Source organism: Branchiostoma floridae, chromosome 5 (genome assembly GCF_000003815.2).
Source record: "Branchiostoma floridae strain S238N-H82 chromosome 5, Bfl_VNyyK, whole genome shotgun sequence".
Classification (NCBI taxonomy): Eukaryota; Metazoa; Chordata; class Leptocardii; order Amphioxiformes; family Branchiostomatidae; genus Branchiostoma; species Branchiostoma floridae.
Window position 1 is genome coordinate 19,819,143 of NC_049983.1, and position 20,258 is coordinate 19,839,400.

At 40.8% G+C, this 20,258-nt stretch overlaps 3 protein-coding genes across 5 annotated transcripts in view; 2 read left to right on the top strand and 1 right to left on the bottom strand.

Annotated features, from left to right (window-relative positions):
* The window catches only part of LOC118416093 (ganglioside GM2 activator-like), a 4,755-nt gene extending 1,730 nt beyond the window's left edge, over positions 1-3,025 (top strand). Inside the window, exons 2-4 of the mRNA XM_035821158.1 lie at positions 414-617; positions 1,030-1,182; positions 1,614-3,025. Coding sequence (XP_035677051.1) covers positions 414-617; positions 1,030-1,182; positions 1,614-1,769 — 513 coding nt within the window. The 3' untranslated portion in view covers positions 1,770-3,025. The remainder of the gene's footprint in view (positions 1-413; positions 618-1,029; positions 1,183-1,613) is intronic.
* Positions 3,026-5,167: 2,142 nt separating this feature from the next.
* Positions 5,168-7,578, top strand: LOC118415794 (ganglioside GM2 activator-like). The gene is made up of 4 exons (XM_035820620.1): positions 5,168-5,450; positions 6,093-6,293; positions 6,616-6,768; positions 7,127-7,578. Exons 1-4 carry the CDS (start codon positions 5,316-5,318, stop codon positions 7,280-7,282), a joined length of 645 nt encoding a protein of 214 aa, XP_035676513.1. The 5' UTR covers positions 5,168-5,315; the 3' UTR covers positions 7,283-7,578.
* A 135-nt stretch (positions 7,579-7,713) lies between these two features.
* Positions 7,714-18,222, bottom strand: LOC118415793 (poly(U)-specific endoribonuclease-like). Of its 3 annotated transcripts, none has more exons than XM_035820616.1 (13): positions 18,096-18,222; positions 17,019-17,187; positions 16,483-16,803; positions 15,753-15,812; positions 15,249-15,314; positions 14,971-15,060; positions 14,653-14,713; positions 13,316-13,459; positions 10,994-11,087; positions 10,407-10,536; positions 10,034-10,297; positions 9,868-9,903; positions 7,714-9,700 (listed from the first exon to the last, which is right to left on the bottom strand). In XM_035820616.1, the coding sequence occupies exons 2-13, from the start codon at positions 17,154-17,156 to the stop codon at positions 9,452-9,454; spliced, it is 1,653 nt and encodes a 550-aa protein (XP_035676509.1). In that variant the 5' UTR covers positions 17,157-17,187; positions 18,096-18,222; the 3' UTR covers positions 7,714-9,451. The 3 variants fall into 3 exon arrangements, with proteins under 3 accessions (XP_035676509.1, XP_035676510.1, XP_035676512.1); XM_035820617.1 differs by having other exon boundaries at positions 17,019-17,174; positions 18,096-18,210; XM_035820619.1 differs by lacking the exon at positions 15,249-15,314 and having other exon boundaries at positions 18,096-18,221.
* Between the last annotated feature and the right edge of the window lie 2,036 nt (positions 18,223-20,258).

Consider the following 20,258-nt stretch of genomic DNA (forward strand, 5'->3'; position numbering starts at 1 on the left):
ATAACTCAACTTCTTTGTCACATGCCAGACCACGAGATTCCCAGGGATGTTTATGTACATGCCGTCATCCCCAAGATAAAACAACATGTTTATGATTCTTATTGACCATTAACAAGTCAAACTGTTTGTGAGCTGGCACTGCTGGAAAAAAATCTTTTCATTTCTGGTCCATTATTGAAAAACATCATGTTTTTCTACTCTATTACAAATCATTCTCTTGGAATAGGGGTTTGAAATCCATGCTGTCAATGAAATGAAATAAGCTAGGTTAGTAGGTCAGTGCTACACTGTACACTATGTCACTCAAAGAACCTTTTTTTCTACCATCATAACCCCAGGTTGAGACAGTATATGATGTTAACACAACCCTTTCAAACTACTACTCATGACATATATTTTGCATATTTTCACAGGTTGACTACAAGAGTCATGACCTTCAGGTCCTCAAGTTCAACTGGCACAACTGTGGGTCTTCTCAAGATCCTGTCAAGGTCAGGGATGTGACCTTGGTGCCTGACCCCATCAAGCTGCCAGGAGAAGTCAAGACTGGGTTCACTGCTCAGTTCCTCACTAATGTGGACTCCCCTCTGAAGGCTGCAGTGGTTATCAAGAAGAAGGTAAAGGTATTTGGTTTAGTGCCAACTCCCTTTATCTTTTTCCTGCATACCTTCTTTCAGATCCTGGTCAGAGCCTTTTAAATGATGGATTGGTGACAGAAAGCTCAATAGAATTGCATTCTGTTGACCTGATATAGTACTAGTATCTAATCTACATTACTAGTGGTATCACTTATGCACAGTGCCTATGGCTAAAGTCAATACAATATCATTGACTCAAAGCTGACTCAGAGATAACATTATGTACATTCTAACTAGTAGAGGTCAAAGTTTGAGTATACAGATATGGATCTCCAAACAATTCCTGAACATTTGTCTCAAAGGAACCAATTCCAAATGGAAATGTGTGTAACATTAAAAGAATATACTATTAGATACTACTAACATCTTTTCTTGTCCACACTTCTACCAGGTGCTGTTTGCGTGGATCGAGGTCCCGTGTGTCGATAACGTGGGATCCTGCACGTACGGCGACATCTGCTCCATGATTCCTGGTGACCCGACCGACCCATGTCCGCCACCACTCAGTACATACAACATCCCCTGCCACTGCCCATTCAGGGAGGTAAGCACTGTGCACTTATCTTTACTCTTGTCTGGTACATTTTTCTTATAAAGTGTTAGAAATAATGAAAGTTTTGCTGCTATACACCAAAAAACTACAGGCCTGAAAATATATGAGAAAATATGCATGTGTAACGGGGGAAAAGAAAGTTTTATATTCTACTATGTAAAAAATACACTGAGAAAACCAATAATTTGGTACTAAGCAGTGCACATAAATACAGTTATATAATTGTTATTGCTATAGGGTGGGCTGCCTACTCTATCTTTGAAGCCAGGGGTTAATTATAAGAAGCTTGCAATTGGTGAGACTAAATTGCAAGTGTCTGTAATGGCAGCCTGTATTTTTGAAACAGTTGTTTTGGGATTCCTGATCAGTACCTGTACAGTGTCGCCCTCTAGTGACTTTTCTCATGTTTGCACCCAATCCAGGGCAACTACACCTTGCCAGCCAGTACCTTTGAACTCCCCAGTGTGGGGGGCCTTCCCAGCTGGCTGGAGGAGGGAGACTACCAGGTCGAGGCCACCCTCAGTTCCAACAACACCCGACTAGCATGCTACAGGGCAGAACTCTCCCTCACTAAATAATTAACCCTAACAAGTCCACAAGTGCCTGTTTCATGTTTTTATACCAGAACTTTTCAATGATACTGGTATCTTAGTTGTTGGAGCGGTAAAGATAATGTTAGACTAGTCCACCACCTAGACAGGAGAATGCAACACTTTGAATAGAGATAGAAGATTGATACTGACTGTACATAGAATCACATGATGCCTTTGTTGATTGATTGTACATTTGAGGAGTGCTAATCACTTGTAACCTGTTATATGTAATCCTTGTTTCCTCATTTTTGAATTTCTCAAAATAGGAAGCTATCGTAGATGGTGCACAGTACAACAGTTCCATTTGATACATCTGATACAGACCCAGCAAACATTTTTATATGCCTTGGATTTTCAAAGGCTACAAATCTTGCATCGTTCCCAGTGGGTTTTTTTTACTTGCTTTTTGCATCTGTAACCTCAAAATCGTTGTCCTTAGAAACTGTGAAATCATAACACTGTGAATATGTGTTTTGTACTACAGAATTTTAACATTAAATTGCAAACACTGTGAAAACATTCTGTCCTACAGCAAAATAGAACTACTTAAAGTTAATGCATTACATTGCTCTTTGTTGTCCTGTAAAATGTAGTGTACATGTATTCACATTTTCCTGTGTTCACAGTGGAAGCACTCTTTAACTGCACAGCACTTGCCATTTGTATACACAGATATTTTCTATATCTTAAAGTTTCTATTTTAAGTGGCTGCCATGAAGTTCTAAAAACTGAACATATTTTTGGCAATAAAGGCACAATTCTAATTCATGTAACATTCAAGTTTAAAGATTTTGAGATGACAGGATTTTCAGAGAAAACTACATGGAAAGAATGTATTTCTGTCTTTGAAGAATACATGTATTTTGAGAATCAAATCAAATTGTCAACTGTATTATAACTCATTATGCTATTTTTAGCATTGTCAAAGTCAAAATTGTTGATTGAGTGTACCTTTATTGCTTGTTCATTTGATCCATGCTTTTGATTCTTTTTAGTGTAAGTGCATATGATGCATTGATATGCCACAGATAGTACTATGTATATTTCTGAATGTTGGAAAAAAATTTATTGAATCAGTTGCTAAGATATACTGAGTGGCCAAACTTGCATTTCAACTCATGCTGTATTATTTGAAACTTTGATTTACCTCACCAAATGTAGTGCTATCACAGCAATCTAGCACTTCAGTTTGATTTTATGGAGCTTCACAAGAATGGAGAAATAAAGTATCTTGACATGAACATCGTGTAAAGTTTTGATGACTTTGTTCAAATATAATCATGCGTACTGTATTCCAGTCGGAGAACTCAGTAGATGAAGATGATACCATACATGACATTGATGACAACCTGTTACATTGAGCTGGAGAGCACAGTACAAAAGCGCATTCTAGCAGTCCAAAATATTACTGCAGGGGAGAAAGCCACGATGTCCCTGGAGTTAGACGGACAACCAGGTGTCCCTATTTTCACGACCACATGTTATGTATGAGAAGAAAAACGACGATTTTCTTGAAGGAAAATACATGTATTTCCAATGTTCCTATCCTTAGTATTCTGTTCATGAGATGCTGTGGGGTGTAGTCACAAACTTTCTCTGTGATCACAAAGGTTTAACTGTACACTCAGAAGTGTTTCAGTGCACGTCGTATTTTTTCTCCACGAGATCTGTCCCGGTGCGTTCCATTTGCACCAAGTTGCTAAATCCTGTAATACTTTTACACAAACATTTATATGGTGTAAGGGACTGTCACTCAGAAAATCCCGGCCGTAATTCCGAAACTTTTTCAACCCAACTTCAGCATATTCGATTTTCTTTGGCTATCAACTTGACCGTTCATAATCATATCATTTTTCAACAGAAAACAACATGATATAACAAGGACCAACGGTCAAGCCTACAAGGTATCTTCTAGTTAAGAAATAAGCAAGGAGGGTAAAGGGAAAAGGAGTGAATTGGGCCGAAGTTATATAAAAACGTAGTTACTAAGTTAGCCATTCAAAACGTTACATTTTCGCGCAAGCTCAATCTAGTTGCATTTAGTAACGCTTACGTAGCAATGTTTTTCTGTGTGTTTTTTTTCGTGCCTGCAAAAACATGACCCCACTTGAGTAATTCCAAAGTTTGATGGTACCGTCTATTTGCGTAACAGTACTTTATACTTTGTGCCCCTCGACCGGCTTTCGTCCGCTGGCACTTTGACACGCGTTGCATTCAACGTCCTTGTACTTTGACACTCGCATCACTTGATCTAACCCTGTGTCCACACACACAGCTAAGTTACTAACAAATTGCTACTAGTAACCATAAAATCATCAACTATGCTAACAACGTTATATATTATATATATATATATATTATGAAATGGAGTAACGTTGCTCAATAGGAAAGAGGCTCTCGCACTTTCGTCATCTCCCGCCGGTGCCGTGCCAAAGATGTGGAAAGTGCAAGTGTCCTTAGTAGGGCTGGGTACCGGTACAGAAAAGTCAGGTCCAGGTCCGGTTCAGGTCCAAAGGATCAGGTCCAGGTCCGGACCTGAACCTGGACCTGATTCAGTATGACTCATACCAATGGTCCATTTCACTACAAAGAAATCTATTTGGTGGAGTATTAGACTTACACTGGCGTTTTAAAATCCTACAACGCTAACTGCACCTGTACGATTGACTATAAAACTTGGTAGAAATTACTATAAACTCTACTCTACTTCACTCTTGTCATTTTCTTCCAACTGCAAGCGCCAAAACGTGTGAATGCCTGATAAAATAATATGTTAATTTTCTAATCGGTCCAACATCTCAACAACATTTTCAGGTCCGGTTTTTCTGGACCGGTCCAATAAGAAAAACCGGTTTTGTACCGGTACGCTGTACCGATACCCAGCCCTAGTCCTTAGGGTTCGTCTTTTATTTAATGTAGACATGAACTCAATTGACCTATTGCTTCTAAATGTTCAACTTCGTGACTGTCAACAACTGATCGAGGGTGTAGGGCGAACATGACCTCTACTCTCGTACATTCACTAGTGGCTGCTCTCGGTCTCAGAGCAGTCCTTCACGTTCTGAAAAATCGGATAAACCAGTGTGATAAACCTTGATAAACCCCAATAGTGACGCGTAGCCTTCCCTTGACAAAATAGTAAAATAGAGAGTAATGCCTCAACAAGTAGGTGGAAAAAAAGGACCACCTTGATCTCAGGAAAAGAAACCGGTGCTCTCATTTTATTCTTGTTGAATGAGAACAGCAATTCGAACATCCGTTGAGGCACAGTGCGTTTTATAATTATCTTATGCAAGCGTTCGACTTTCAGCGGTGATCATCACGTGAACTGTAACATTTCTGGGTGCGCGTTAACCTTTGTGCTTACTGATAAAGTTTTGGACAACACCCCTAGACAGTTCGTATTGGTTTATCCCTAATTAATTCAAGACCAAGAAACCTTTGTTCCCTTTTTTATCAGACGTTGGAGGACCAACCCACCTCAGAACCACAGTCGCACAAGTTCCCGAAAACATCTACCGTACAGTCAGGATGTCTACAGCTCTGAAGATTCTTGCCCTGTTCTTAGTCGCGGCGGCGGCGGCTCCTCCACCGACGCTAGAATTCAACGACATCAACCAACTGATAAAGGCCTTGGAGATGCCGGGGGTCTTCATGAACGACAAGGTAAAGTAGCGCTCCTCTAAAACTATGTACTTTGTATTTGAAATGATTACCAGGATATCGATATTCAATATTGTTCCTCAGTCGAGTATAACGGGGAAATGACTGGAAAAAAATCCTTGATCGAAAGAACGTTTCCCGGAGCTTACGGATAAACTTACAAGGACTTTGTGTCTGGGCTTTTCTCTCAAGCTTCAAGTGCCAAGATTATACCAAACCGCCCTTTCTTGAATACCTCTTCTGTGAGATTTCTCAGTACAAAGCAGATTGTACTTTTTGTATACTTGTATTATTTCAACGCCCGCTGAAATCATGGTCCCATGACAGCCACGTGAAATCATATCAAAGTGCAAGGCCTCCGCGGTTAGATGCGTATCAGCTGTACCTTGTCCCACTTGGTCCTTCGTCCGCTAGGACTTTGACACTTTACAGTTTTTATAGAGACATTGTTGAGTGATAGTTAGGCAGGCAACCAAAGCTTGTGTATTGTTATCATCGGCTACAATAATCAATAACAACCAATTGCAACGTCAGCTGCAAGTGCCCATTATCTGAGGGAAATTTTACCCTCTCCAGTGACATTGTATAGGGTGGTCCTTGGTCTTCATGTGCAGTATACATAATTTACGTCGTATATTTATGCAGTTCAACGAAAAACCGCTGAAGGTGCGCATGTCGAAGTGGCACGTGACGGACTGCGGTATGCCCAGCGATCCCGTGAAGATTAACGGAACCCTGATGCCCGACCCTCTCAACATTAACGATGAGATCACGGGCAGCTTCAACGTCACCCCCATGGTCATGGTCAGCAGCCCTCTCAAGACCGAGGTCACCATCATGAAGAAGGTACCTGTACTGAAATGAACCCTTTGTTGTTGATATTTTCTTTCACAAAACATTTTGATATTCTTCTGTTAGGAGCTGCCATCAAGAAATTGATTTTCTTGCCACAACACAAATGGGAAAATTAGACTTAAGTCTTAAGCTTTCTCGACTGCTTCAATTTTTTTCTGAGACGGGCGACCTTACAGGCTTTCTGAAACCTTTGCCCCCTATAAAGAGGTCACGTATCCGTATGGTAATCCTCTTTGACAAGTACTTAAATGCATAGTCCGTCGTATTGCAACATTCATACAAAGCAACGAATTATGAATCTTGTTGCTTGTAGGTTGGCTCTGGGATGGTGAAGATCCCATGTATCAGTAACCTTGGATCCTGCAGCTACGATGACCTGTGCAGCCTCATCCCCCTGCAGCCCGGAGACCCCTGCCCCTCTCCTCTGTCCGACTACAACATCCCGTGCACGTGTCCCTTCAAAATGGCAAGTACCAAACAGAATACTTGGGATGCCTTTGCAATGTAGGACAACAATCCTTCCATTCCTTGGTTACAATTTTGCAATTGCTTTCCCATAATTGAATTTCCAAATATGTCCGTCTTAAGTCAAATATGGCCCATGATCTTTTTGACAGCGCCCATGGACGTAGTAACAAAATTGTTTTTTCAACGCAAAACTTGTGTCATCAAAGTTATGACATCCTTAGCGTGATGATGGAGGTTAAGACTTAAGAAAAATAAAACACTGTAGTACATCTATTGTAGTCTTAACTAGTAGACAACAGTATTAAATCTAAATTATGAAAATGTGCAAGAACAATCATGTATATTTTTCCCTGCAGGGTTCGTATGTGCTGCCGCCGCAGTCCTTCTACCTGCCGAGCGGCATCCTGCCCAGCTGGCTGGTCACAGGAGAGTACCATGGGAAGGCCATGCTCTCGTCCAATGGGAAGGCTCTGGCCTGTAGGGAGCTTACCATGTCTGTTGTCTCCAGCTAATCTGCCAACAATTTCTCTTAAAAGTGTTGGGCAAGTTTTTTTTTTACCTCTCCGGTACACGCTAACTAAAGTGTGCAGCATATGCACAGTGCGTAGTTGTAGTTTTATGCAACAGATTGCGCAAGTAGAGTAGTTGTTGCCTACAGCTTAAACTAAGGTAAGAGAAATGCAGTTGACATGCACTGCATCTGAAACTACCTGCCTGCATCTACTCTTTGTAAGACCTGATATGTTTGGATAAAAAATATCTGATAATGCCAAGCCTTATCAAAACAAATAAAACTTTCTACTTTCAAGAGTTTTGTAAGTGTGTGTTATTCTTAAGTTGGGAGTGTTGCTATTGTTGACATGTTTACCACTTTTATCCATTTATATTGTTTCATCCTTTTATGAAATAGGATTAAGTAAAGAACAAGTATCAACATCCACGGTCAAGGGAGAACATAATTGCTTTAATAATAGTGGCCACATTGCTTGTATGATAGGTTTACCACACAACAAGCAGGGGTTGGTGATGAAAATTGTGATTTTTACCTTCTTATTACAGGCCCTGCTTTCTGTCCACCGGCCCCAACAAACACTGCCGCATGCCACACTGTCAACAGCTGATTGTTACCTTATCGCACTTCCCTAACCTTGTATTTGGCACATGTGTAAATCATGCGGACAGAAAAGGGGTCACATACATATATCATCAGAGGTCACAATTTTCCCCACCAACCCCTGCTTGGGAGTAGGTATACAACGGCATATTGAGGACATCATGGACAGTTGTGAATTTTCCGCTTTGAAAACTTGTATGTTAAAGATTTGAAGTAGTCAGACCTTCCAAAGGAAGCAAATAGTTCTCTTGGTCTTTCCTCTTCTACTTAAGTCCATTTCAAGTCAAAATCATGTGAAGCATTACAGAAACAATGAAAAATAAGACTAAAAAATGGGCCATATGAACAACTTTTCTTGATTATCAACAAGAAATAGTCATTTCTTTGTACTAACCATACAGGTATTTTCATCTAACTACTAAAAACTAAAGACTAAAACTCTGTGAAGAACTCACAATAACACAAGTAACGTAGGCAGTTAATCTTAATCGTTACATATCATGAAACAAAGACCTCAAAAGCTGTCTGGATTTAGTAATGAATGAATCTAACATGAGAGTGAACCACTGATGTAGTGTCAGGCTAAAATCCTTAAGACGTAGCCTTACTCGACTAAGCTAAACACTATTATATCCTTCTGGATTAAACTACAATGTCCAACACAATGTCAAAATGGAATCAGATTTGCCCGATTTTTGGACGAATAGCACCATTCTTGTCAAGCCATGAGCGATCCATTGCTTTTATGACTTTCATTCTCCCATTGTGTAGGAACTTACTAGTATGGTTAGTTTTGTTGAAGAATATGCTCTACCAACATATAGGAACTTCCAAACAGTGCTAATTATTAAAGCTAGAGATCTACAATAAGGAAAACTTATGAACCTTTGCAGGAATATGCCTATTTTTGAAAACGCAAAATGCATAATCCAAGTATTGGAACAAATGCATAATTAATCAACACCAACTAATTCCATAACTGGAATGTTTTTGGCAGACATGACAAACTCTGTTGCAGGTACACATTGGTGCCAAACAATTCACCAGTAATGTCAATCAATCCTAAACTTCAGGCCAATGACAGTCCTGCATCGAAGTGAGGGTGTAGTTGTTTGCTAACTTTAACACAACTCCTGCAGGAGTCAGCAGGACCTTGAAATAAAAGGTCTGTGTTCTGTGGCCAGTATGTTAAAAGCAAAAATTAAAAAGGTTTTCATCGATAGTTGCCAATCAGAAAAGGAAGATCCAAGATCCAAACATTGCACTATATGATATCAGGGAACTTGGAACTTCTTGGAAAATGTCATTGTGCTTATGTCTCCTTTGAGACATCTAACAACACATCTCTAAAGTTCTTCTTACACATGCAGTTGCAAGGTAAGGTAGCATCAGTACACTGTTGATTCAGCAGGATCAATTATGCCATGTGGATAGACTTTTTATACACTTCCCTGTCGCTGTAAAAAATGGTACAAAAATAAAACTGTGCTTGTGCCAACAAATAAAAAATAAAATAAACCAAAGTGAAGAAGACCACAGATATGTGTGTTCTAACTGCTCTGTGACTTCACACCAGAATGGATATGATCTCAAACCCATAATGGTTGTAGTAAACCTCCACCTTGCCGTCCCTCTCGAGAGTACGCAGGACCTGTGAGAAGGGGGTCCGTCGCCTCCTTCCATGCCACTGTGTGTACTCTTCCTCGTAGATCATCTTCATATCTATCTTCTCCATACTCAGACTGATGTTCTGGTCCTCAACGTACTGCAAGAAGTCCCGGCCTTCAGCAACCAATGGATCTTCATAGCTATTGTCCTGAGGGTCCATAAAATATATACATGTTGGCATATCTTATTACCTGAATGTCCAACGTACATGGATGATGTATGTTACTGAGCTTTTGTGGAATGGTAGAAAAACAACAACTTAGAATCATGATTAAGCACAACTGACAAGCATGACATGTTCCGGGACATTCTTACCTGAGAATAAGCTTCTGTGCCTGATGGACCTTGTTGCTGTAAAAGATGAAAGAGTGTTTAAAAAAGTTGTTTAAAATACAGCTGTCCACCACATACTTCTCATGACACTGCTACATAGGTAATTTTGTCTAACTCATCAATACAAAGTAATTACAATGTGATTTACCTTAAAGACTGGATAGCAAGATCCGAGATGACCGTCCAGCTCCTCAGTGACGATGGTGACCATCTTGCCCCCCAGGACAACCTCCGTCCTCTCTCCGCCCCCAGCGAGGAAGCAGACGGTGTACAGGGCCAGCTCGAACTCTGGGCTCGTGCCAACAAAGAAGCTGCTTACAGCATTCAATAGCTCGTGTCCTCTGTCCTTTAGGTAGCCGACATCCCAGCTGAAGTCGATCGTGAGGATCATGCGGTCATCAAAATCACAGGACTGGAATGGGCAACATATGGATTATAGATATATTACTTTTTCAGCATAGCATCAGCTTACAATAATTTTAGTTGGGATAGAGAAGGAGTCTACAGATGGCACAACTTACCTGCAAGCAGTTGTAGACTTGGACTAGCCCCTGGTACTCATCTATGTAGAGACGGAGCCAGTTTTGCAAACCCATCATGTGCTGACAGCGAGTCTCGCCCACAAAGACATGTTCAAATGCTGTGGAGAGCCTGTTGAGTTTAGCATGGACAAAAGGTTATGTTTTTACCAATGGTACATCAGTTCTTATTAGGTGTGGGTTCCAGTATGATGTACTGGTTCAAAACCAGTTTTGCTTGTTGCACTGGTCCTAAAAAACTGGACCTGAAACAAATCAATGAACCATTGGACCATTGTTTTGAGTATCGCCCTTTCAAAAGTTTTCACAATTAGGTCCAGGTTCAGCTCCAGACTGAGACCTGATCCTCTAAACCTGAACCATACCTGTACCTGAATTTTCTGTACCAGTCCCCATCCTTAGTTTTTATCTATATTTGACAGCCCTTACAACAACATATGATTCCTTAAAGCGAACCAATAAACAGTGGCACTAGCTTGGTGGACATGACTGGTCCTGCTGCATACATTATCACAAAGTAATGTCAAACAGACGCACTTTAACCTTACCCCTGCAAAAAGCACACTTACCTTTGAACCCCGTCGCTGTGAGTCCTGGTGTAGGGTGTGAACCATATCTTGTATAACAAGTCCTTGAACCCCTTTCTAGTTTCAGACACATATCCTGTACATAATGGGATACATTTCAAGTTCTATTTGAAAAAAGATTGCAGGAAAGTTTAGCTGGTAAGTAATATAATTGAATTTGAAATTTACATTTGACAGGGTAACACTGTAACAGCCACAAAAGTCTCAGTTGCGTTGGATCAAAAGACTAAGGCCCACTTCGAACAACACTTATATAAACTCGTATACAGAACATCCATGTTTATCTTTAACATTTGGTAAGAGTATATGTGCCCTTTTGGCTGTTGGATGACCGAATCGAGGCGTGGATGCGGCAAGGAGAATGCCACGCTGACTGTCGCACGGATAGAGCGTAACAGCGCGTAGCGCTTGGTGTCGTGTACGTATGGCTGACACAGGAAAAACAAATAGTTTAGTATCTTCCCAGACAAGACAACCTCAATGCTGTGAGATACAGGACACCATTCTTCATGCAGTCGCAATGTTGTACCTCGTCAGCGTGTGCAATTATGCAAGTGTTAGACTGCAACGCCCATCAATACAGAGCAAGGACCATTGCAGACTGTCAGCGTGGATGGGCGGTGTAATCTTACAGAATGTCATTTGACCCCATATTGAAGGGGTAAGACATTAAGACTGAATGGAGAATGGTGTCCCTGTATCTCACAGCATTGAGGTTGTCTTGTCTGGGAAGAAGCTGAACCTTGTTTTTCCTGTGGCAGCCATACATTCACCACACCAAGCGCTACGCGCTGTTATGCTCTATCCGTGCAGCGTGGCATTCTCCTTGCCGCATCCGCACCTCGATTCGGTCATCCAACAGCCAAAAGGGCACATATACTCTAGACTTATCAAATGTTAAAGATAAACATGGATGTTCTGTATACCAAAGATTACGTGAAAAAAAGATTGATTGAATCCTTTACACCCACACCCATAGCAGCAGGATGATACAGTGTTGACCACAAAAATTGAAATTTGGGCACTTTTTTTCGTGACCCATTGGTGTAAGTAGCCCTGATGCTCGTTTCATGAATTTATAATCATAAGGAGTTTGATACCATATGAAAGAAAATCACACACGCTTTCTATTGATATATCACACATTAAAATTGATGCAGAAACAACGGAAATATGATCATTCAAAGTTGATATTCCAAACTTTTTGTGCCGAGTTTAGTTGTGCGACTGTTATTGTCTATCGTTGTGGACATGCGTTCAGAGTATTGCGGGACACCCGCGGTGCAGGATTCCATTGCGGTGCGTACGTGACCCACAGTGACCTCTTGCTTGCAAATTAAAATGGCGGGAGAATTCTTCATTTTCGTCGTGCAGCAGATTACTATTTTTTGCTTGAAAACAAACATAGTCCACAACAAAGAATGACACAGACACGGGAAAATCTGGAATTAAACCGGGTCTTCGTGGCCGCCAGATTATCATCAAGGAATTGGGGCATGCGAAGGATGTAGCCACTGGTGGCGGGGCATTACACTGGAACAGGCAGTTTCTGATGATAAAAATACGTTTCCATCACTGACTACATGTATGTTTAACGAGAAAATGCCTTTTCAAACAGAAAAAAACATGCTGCAGGCATATGATCCACTTCCCTCACCGGCGACAGTCTCTCTTTAGACATGTGACGAATAGTCGCCGGCCCCCCGCTGAAGGGTTACACAATAATTCCAATAAAAACCACAACTATTTTGATCCTCTTTAGACAGCCTAAAAATATCGTCGCCCGCGACGTTGTCGACAACAACAGTCGCAAGACTATAGGGCTGTGTACCTAAATACCCGTACCTGTACCGTACCTAAAAAACTGCTTAGGTACAGGTCTGGAGCTAAACATCTGTGTACCTGCACCTGTACCTAAACAGTCCAAATTACTATTAAACACTACTTTTTAAGACTGCTGGACAAGTAAATCCGAATCAAGAATGACAATAGTGATAATCTTGCAGTTGAAACTTCAGAAAACTTGCAAAGAAATTGTTTTGAGATTCAAATATGTAATTGCCCATACAAAGAGGACAATTTATGACAATAAAAGACAGTTACATGTAGCTACATGTTTAACTTGCATATACTTGGTTAAACTTTTTTAGGTACAGGTGCAGGTCCGGACCTGTACCTAAACCCGCGTACCTGTACCTGTACCTGTACCTGTACCTGAAAATTTGTTAAGGTACACAGCCCTACACGACTATATAAGTGTCTGTTTGAAGTGGCCCTAAACTCTCAACAAGCTGATGATCTTACCCTCCTTAGCCAGGAACCAAAGTGCTCTCTGCATCACCTCCGTATCCAGGCAACAGTTCAGGAATGCCCGGGCATCGTTCTCTTCCTGCTGTGTCGTGTACCTAGGCAGGCCTGTGCCGTAGTTGTTCACCAAGTTCTGGAGGGCTAAACACATTTAATTAATACATACATTAGTTGATGAAGGTTAGACATCCAGGTAAAAAGATATGCCAAAAAAGCAGCTACTCAAGCAACAGTGAGTGGATATGATTTGGGAAATGGTGAGATCACTGAGATGTTAGCATCCACTATCTTTTGTCAGTGACACAGTTTTGGGTGAAATACATACACTACTTAATACATCCTTCTACATTAAACAGCAAGGCTGTAGTAGACGTGTGTTCAATATGCCGATATAGCCTGATTATTGTCCTGATATGAGGCACACCAAAACAAAGTGTGCTAGCATCCAAGGGGGGATTCATAGAATTGAAGACGAATAAAATTCAACACTGGAACGAGAAGTTCAAGCAATTTCAAACAATATTGTCAAGGCAATATCCTCATTTTTAAGAGACAAATGACTGAATCCTTACCTGAGATAGCACTGTTCACTGTGCTGCACCACAGTCACAGATAATAACAGGCAGGGTTCTAGCTAGTGCATTTTAGCGTAGTGGGCCACTACGCTAAAATTTGTGACCCCTACGCTAAAAAATAGTAAAATAAGGGCCACTACGCTAATTTTTAACTAGTGTAGTGGTGCTTTGCTGTCATTTGCTTGTTCAACAAATATTATGACTTATCAATGTCTGAAAAATGAAATATGATGATATGCCACTCAAAACTGACCCCCAAATCCTAACTTTTAACTCTATATCTTCAAATCTCTACCTGGATGGACCAAGACCCCCTTCCACACCAACCTCCTGATTAGTCGCTTCGCTACCATGCCATTCCCACTACGCTAAAATAAAATCCTAAAATGACAGGTGTATTTAAGACAGCAATAAGTTATTTTCATAAGCAGAAAATGATGGGCATAAGTGCGCAACAGCATTTGTGGTTAATTCTACATCTGTCACCTATTCAACGTTTATGTTCAGTTCACAGATGCTCTGGTCTCCAACCTGAACAATGTCAATAATTTCCATAACTTGAAAGTTTATCTGTATTGGTTCAAAAAAAGAACTTCCCCAAATTTTCCACTGACCAACTTCAGTTTGTCATTCCTTGACACAGACTGGAGTTGATCAGTTGAAAATTTGTATGAGTCAATGTTTTTGTGTTTGGGGTTACAGATCCAGAATAACAATATCAGGATTGTATTTTGGTGACCAAAGGATGCTAATGCTCACCTCTGTAAGTTGGGATGATTTCCAAGTTGTAACGAGCAACAAAGGGAAACAGCTTGTCACCCTATATCAAAAGTGGATAACACAAATGTAAGTAACAATGACACTTTCTCCACACTGACTCTAGCAATAGAAAAGATACTGAACAACAAGTAACATGAATATTTGAATTCTTTGTTGGTAAAAGATTGTGTGATGCAAGTACATGACACTTACTAAGTATTCAAGTCAAAGAGTGTGCTTCATTGAGCCTGAAACATGAAGACACAGTCAACCTAGATGAAAAATACATTTTTTTAATCATGGAAAGGCCATACGTACATAAAGATCTACTTCATAATCTTCCCCTCTCCACAGATGGTTCTGGTCAAGCATCCACAGGGTGGAACAGATGTCAGACTGCATTTTTATCTGTAAAGGGTAACATAACATTAAGACTTTAGTCGTACATTGTTTAGGGGGATGGTTTAGCCAAATGTTGGCATCATGTTGACATAACAGTTAGGGTGTTTGGCTCAGTACAAGTCCCGGTTTCAATCTACTTACAAGCCACAAAAGATTTTACTCCTGGGAAAGGCACTTTACACAAATTTCCTCACCTCACTGAGTGGATCAAACAAATCTGTCTGGATATGCAGCTTGCACTTTTCATTGAAATGATGACTCTGAAGTACAAACCCAGTGTGTTATGCCTTGGTTGTACCCGACATGCAATACAAACAACTGAAAAGTGCTTGGTTCAAAGATACATAACTTGTGCATGCCATGTGACTATCATTCATTGGTGGAGAAGTATGGTCCCATGACACAAAGATCATGTATTTCTTACTTTGTTTTTCACTTAAAATCATCATATTTCACTACGATAAACCATCATTTTGGGGCCAAATGACTTGAAATTTAGCATAGGTGTAAAGAGTAAGAAATCATCTCAAGGTGTTTTTTTACATCTTTCTACTCCACAAAACTGTTAATCTTTTAAGTTTTTGAGGAGTTCAATGGGAGAGACATCACTTTGTTTGAGTGCAGTAATATTGTTTTAACTGTAGTAATTTTGGGATGGAGAGGGAGTGAACTTTGCTGCACTGCCTTTCTAGTATTACCCGCTTCTGTCGGAATGTGTCTGGCCTTGCGGCAGCCCCATGGTCCTCGTGCTTTCCAACCTAAATACAGACAATATGGTACAAAAACATGATATCAATGAAAACACTGAACTTGATAGTGAGTGAAGACATATGGATGGTCATATTTACATTAATTATCTGCAAATTTGATGGTGTCATTATGAACAAATACTTTACAAGAGCTTAGAAAGCTGTATTATTAGGCATACACAAGGAAGCACATCATAAGTAAATCAGTCGCAACACAGAGATCGAGTGAAGAGTAAATTGTAATGGTGGTGGCACGGTGGCCTTGTGGTTAGGGTTGTTGACTCAGAACCTGGAGGTTCTCAATTTGAATCCCTGACAGGTCCCAATGTTGTGGCAGTTGTGCCCATGAGAAATGCACTTTAGTTTACAATAATTTCCTCACGCAACTCTGGGATAAAATGAGTACCGAGTTTGAGGTAGGGACGTCCTTTGTCACAAACGAAGATCATGTGTTTGACGACTACTACATGTAGTATCCTCGACACAAACCTGGTGTGTTACGCTATGAGGTGGTTAACCGGGTATAGAATACAAGCAATACAATTAAACAAGGCAGAAGAATTACTAGTAAGTGGGCCTTAGAATAGATTCTGTCCTGTTTCATCCTGTGTAGATTACATGGTATCAGTATACTATCACTGCTGAAATATTGACTTTTCAGAAGAAAGCTGAACCCTACCGTCTCTTGAGCCCTCTCAGTGCTGGTTGGTACTTTAGGAGTTGTTGCAGAAGCATCAGTCTGACTCTGAGTGTGCCTCACTGGGCCTCCCTTCACTGTGGGGTCAACACGGTGGGAGTTGTCACAATCCTGGCCGTTTTTCACAGTGTCGCTCGTCTTCTTGTCACTTGTCTGGCCGGGGACCACCTTGGGGGCCTTTGTTTTGTTCTTTGCTTCCCGGTAGCGGTCGACGATGTTCCGCAGCGTGGTGTTCTTGAGTAGTCCGTCCGCTCCAAGTGCAGGAAGCAGGAACTTGTGTCTGCAGCTGGGGCACCGAACATGCTGCATGGAGAAAATTGTTTGTTTGCATTAGACAACAGCAAGTACACAGCTTATCCAGACCAAATTGATACCAGAACAAAAACCAATGTGCATACTGATGTCATCTATAGTCTAGAATTGACTCACAGTGGCCATATCGACAGATATTGCTTGTTGCCATGTGTACTGTAGTAGTAGGATTACAGGTATTCTGCAATCTTCCATGTTTACGTTACCTTCTGTGCCGCACCTATCCCAACAAAGAATACGCCGGCGCACCTTTTACACAGACTGTGTGCACAGGGCAGGAGTACCGGCTGTTCGTACAGGTCCAGGCAGACCGGACAGGTCAGTTCTTCAGCAAGGGACTCCATCTCGCCTTACTCAGATTCCTATAATCCAAGCCCTGATTTGTCAAAGAATTTGTGAGATTAAATGGTCACGAATGACATCATTTACATAACACAACAGTGACAACACTTCTCCAAACTACAACTGTGAACAGCCATGCATGGCTTTGCCCAGCCTTTGTTTTGCAACAACAGCAATTATTCAAAACAGATGTCTCACACTTGAGAAGAGGTGTTATCAGATAAGAGTTACATCTTATCCCGCATGGAGACAGATTCATTTCTGTAATCAACAGTTTTCCTTTACACAATATTAAACCCTTGTTTCCTAGAGATTCCAACAACCCCATGTAACCCTAACGGTCATGAACAGCCCACCTTGCTTGGTGGAGTGAGTGCCCTATAATTTTTTCTGCAAACCCAGAACTTATAACTTGTGGGTTCGAACTTGAAAGGCTTAAAAAGACTTCTCTGTCAGGCGACGACATTCTCACCATATTCTGTTTACCCTTTATCTTCCACATTTACTCTGTTATGAAGTCTCCTTTATTAGAGTAAAACTGAAAATGAACTCGTTTGCTTGCAGCTTGGGATTTTTTCGGCGCGCCCCAACCCACGCGGGCGAAGAGAAACATCCGCCATTTTTGTTTTCCTCAGAAAATGTTGCCGAAGGCATCCAAATTTCAAGGTTACGACCTAGTCTTCTGCTTGGCAACAATACCAACTTATTTCCAAACGAATATTGATATAATTCAAGATTTGAATGGACCACGTGAGGAGTATCTTGACATAAACACAAGCAGAGAGCACCGAGAGATAACCACCATGTCGGGACATCATCTTCTAGGTAACGTTACAAGACCCTGTAAACTACAGGAGACATCTTGAGACCAACTCTAGCGGTGAAGTGGACAAGGACATAAACAGCGACGACGACAACAACAACAAAATCATCATTCTTACCTGCTTGGCGCATGAAAAACTGAGCAATGTGGTGCTCGGCTTGGGGCGATGCACTTGGGGCAACTCAGGACGTTTGACACCTTGGCAGTTCCGCTCTTACTCTTAGCCAATCAGAGGACATCATGGATGCCAGGCCGTCTCCAGGGAATACATGCGGCTCCAGTGCTCTCCAAGCAGATGTTGGTGGGAAGACTGGGACCAATGGGTCCACCATATGAAAGATCATGGGGCAATAAGAAGGTCATAATCTTCCAAACCAACATTTGTTCGGGGAGAAGGCTCTATGATCATCTAGGACCAACATGACACACACCCTCCCCCGACTTCATGATGCCGAATCGTTTTGCCGATTGGCTTAGTGAACGAACTCTTGATCATTATATCCAGGTGATACTGGTAACGTTAGTTTACTACTCAGAACTTATTAGATGTTAATAGGGCCAAATTAAAATCACATTGGTATGCAAGAGGCATTGTGGTGATTGCCGTGAAAGAAAAACTGAACGGTAGAAAGGGAAGTGAATACACAGAGAAGCTGGAAGATACATCAACATACAGGACAGTATTCTTTTCAATCTTTCAGGATCTTTCAGCACAAGCACGTACGTTTTTCTGTTCTTACTTACCCAATCTTTCCTGGTCAACTCCTTACACACCTGACCATTTTCTGTAAGCATGGTATAGGTAACGTAATACGCACAAAGTTTAAGACACAAACATACTGATAGCATTAAGGAACTTTTTTTTGTTTTCCAGACACAGTGAAGTTTCCATATGTCAGCATTATCATATATCTGCTTAGCTTGGTAGGACACTGAAGATTCCTTGTCACATTTCTCTCTTACCAGGTAATGCAAAGCCTGAAAGCTGACTAAAAAGTCTAAATTTGCCTAACTCAAACATTCAGAACGCACCATTGACTGTAATAATAGCGTGACTCTGATTGACTAAGGTAAATATCACTACATCAGGAGACCTACAACAATAGAAAATCGTCAGAACTTAGACTTTACTTGTCCATAAACAAGAACATTATGTTAGGCATTATTCAAAGCTGTGTCATCAGGTTTACAGGAATAAAATTACGTGAACCAAAACGACGTGTTCATCATATCATAGGAATCGGTTTCACGGAGGCTCACCAATGTTGTTTAACTGAGAGAATTCATAGACTGAAGTACATGTACAATCAAACTGACAAGACGAAATGTTTGCTACCGATACAAATAACACTCACCCATACAAAAGCACAATCAAGACTATCACGTAATGACAGGTGATCACTCAATAGGGCAAATACAATAAAAGGCTACATTTGTTTGAGGTGTATATGCACCAACTAACTTAGCAAGACAGAAACCTGAAGAGCGAAGTTCTGCATTTTCTATATTCAATTCATCAGCGAATCCAACTCGTGCTTTCAGTTGTTCATATGATCATAGACATAGATCCTGTTAACGTTGATACAGGCTGTATGAACTACACGCATCAACATACAGTTCTGCCTAATACATGTATTTTAAAAAAAGATGAATCAGACAAACAAAATAAAGCAAAGGATTATCCGATAATATCCATAGCCTGTACATAAAATATACGATTACACGTGAAGATATTAGTCCGATGTGATAGTACAAAGACCGATACCGACGGTGTTCTGGGTCATTCTCAAAATTCGTATTTGGATCGGACATGTGAGTTACTAAGAAATCACACAGTAAATAATCTTGGGGATAATTCACATACCCCTTTCTAGTTGACTTAGTAACCGTCACTACCTGAACTAACTTGATGAACTATGTCATTCTATCTCAACTTAATCCAAAGTAATGAAAACATGTGTTTGCCGTACACTAGCACTTTTTGTTATTGCTAGGATGTTGATCCCCCACTCAAGGATACAGATAGTTACTGAATTACAAAAATGTAACAATACACAGAAAACAGCTATGGCTTCGAATTCAGATGTGCCCAACCTAAAGAGGCCACTGCAAAGCACATAAATATAATCATGCTGTAACCCCCATGTTTATGCACTACGTACACTATCCCTGCTTAAGATTACTCTAACCCTAAGGCAAGACGATCGTTATACCTATCACGTCGACGCCCGCGCATTTGACCTCCAGCATTTGGCGCATTCGTAACAGACATGTCGTCGTC

Bases quoted from the DNA above. Each gene is read 5' to 3' on its own strand.
- LOC118415793 (XM_035820616.1), bottom strand. From the start codon at position 17,156: ATGGAGTCCCTTGCTGAAGAACTGACCTGTCCGGTCTGCCTGGACCTG. The intron at 11,088-13,315 runs GTAAGATCATCA...CATTATGTACAG, and splicing joins TTGGTTCCTGGCTAAGGAGG to GATATGTGTCTGAAACTAGA. The intron at 9,904-10,033 runs GTAAATCACATT...CATCTTTTACAG, and splicing joins CTTGCTATCCAGTCTTTAAG to CAACAAGGTCCATCAGGCAC.
- LOC118415794 (XM_035820620.1), top strand. From the start codon at position 5,316: ATGTCTACAGCTCTGAAGATTCTTGCCCTGTTCTTAGTCGCGGCGGCG. The intron at 5,451-6,092 runs GTAAAGTAGCGC...ATATTTATGCAG, and splicing joins GGGTCTTCATGAACGACAAG to TTCAACGAAAAACCGCTGAA. The intron at 6,294-6,615 runs GTACCTGTACTG...TGTTGCTTGTAG, and splicing joins AGGTCACCATCATGAAGAAG to GTTGGCTCTGGGATGGTGAA.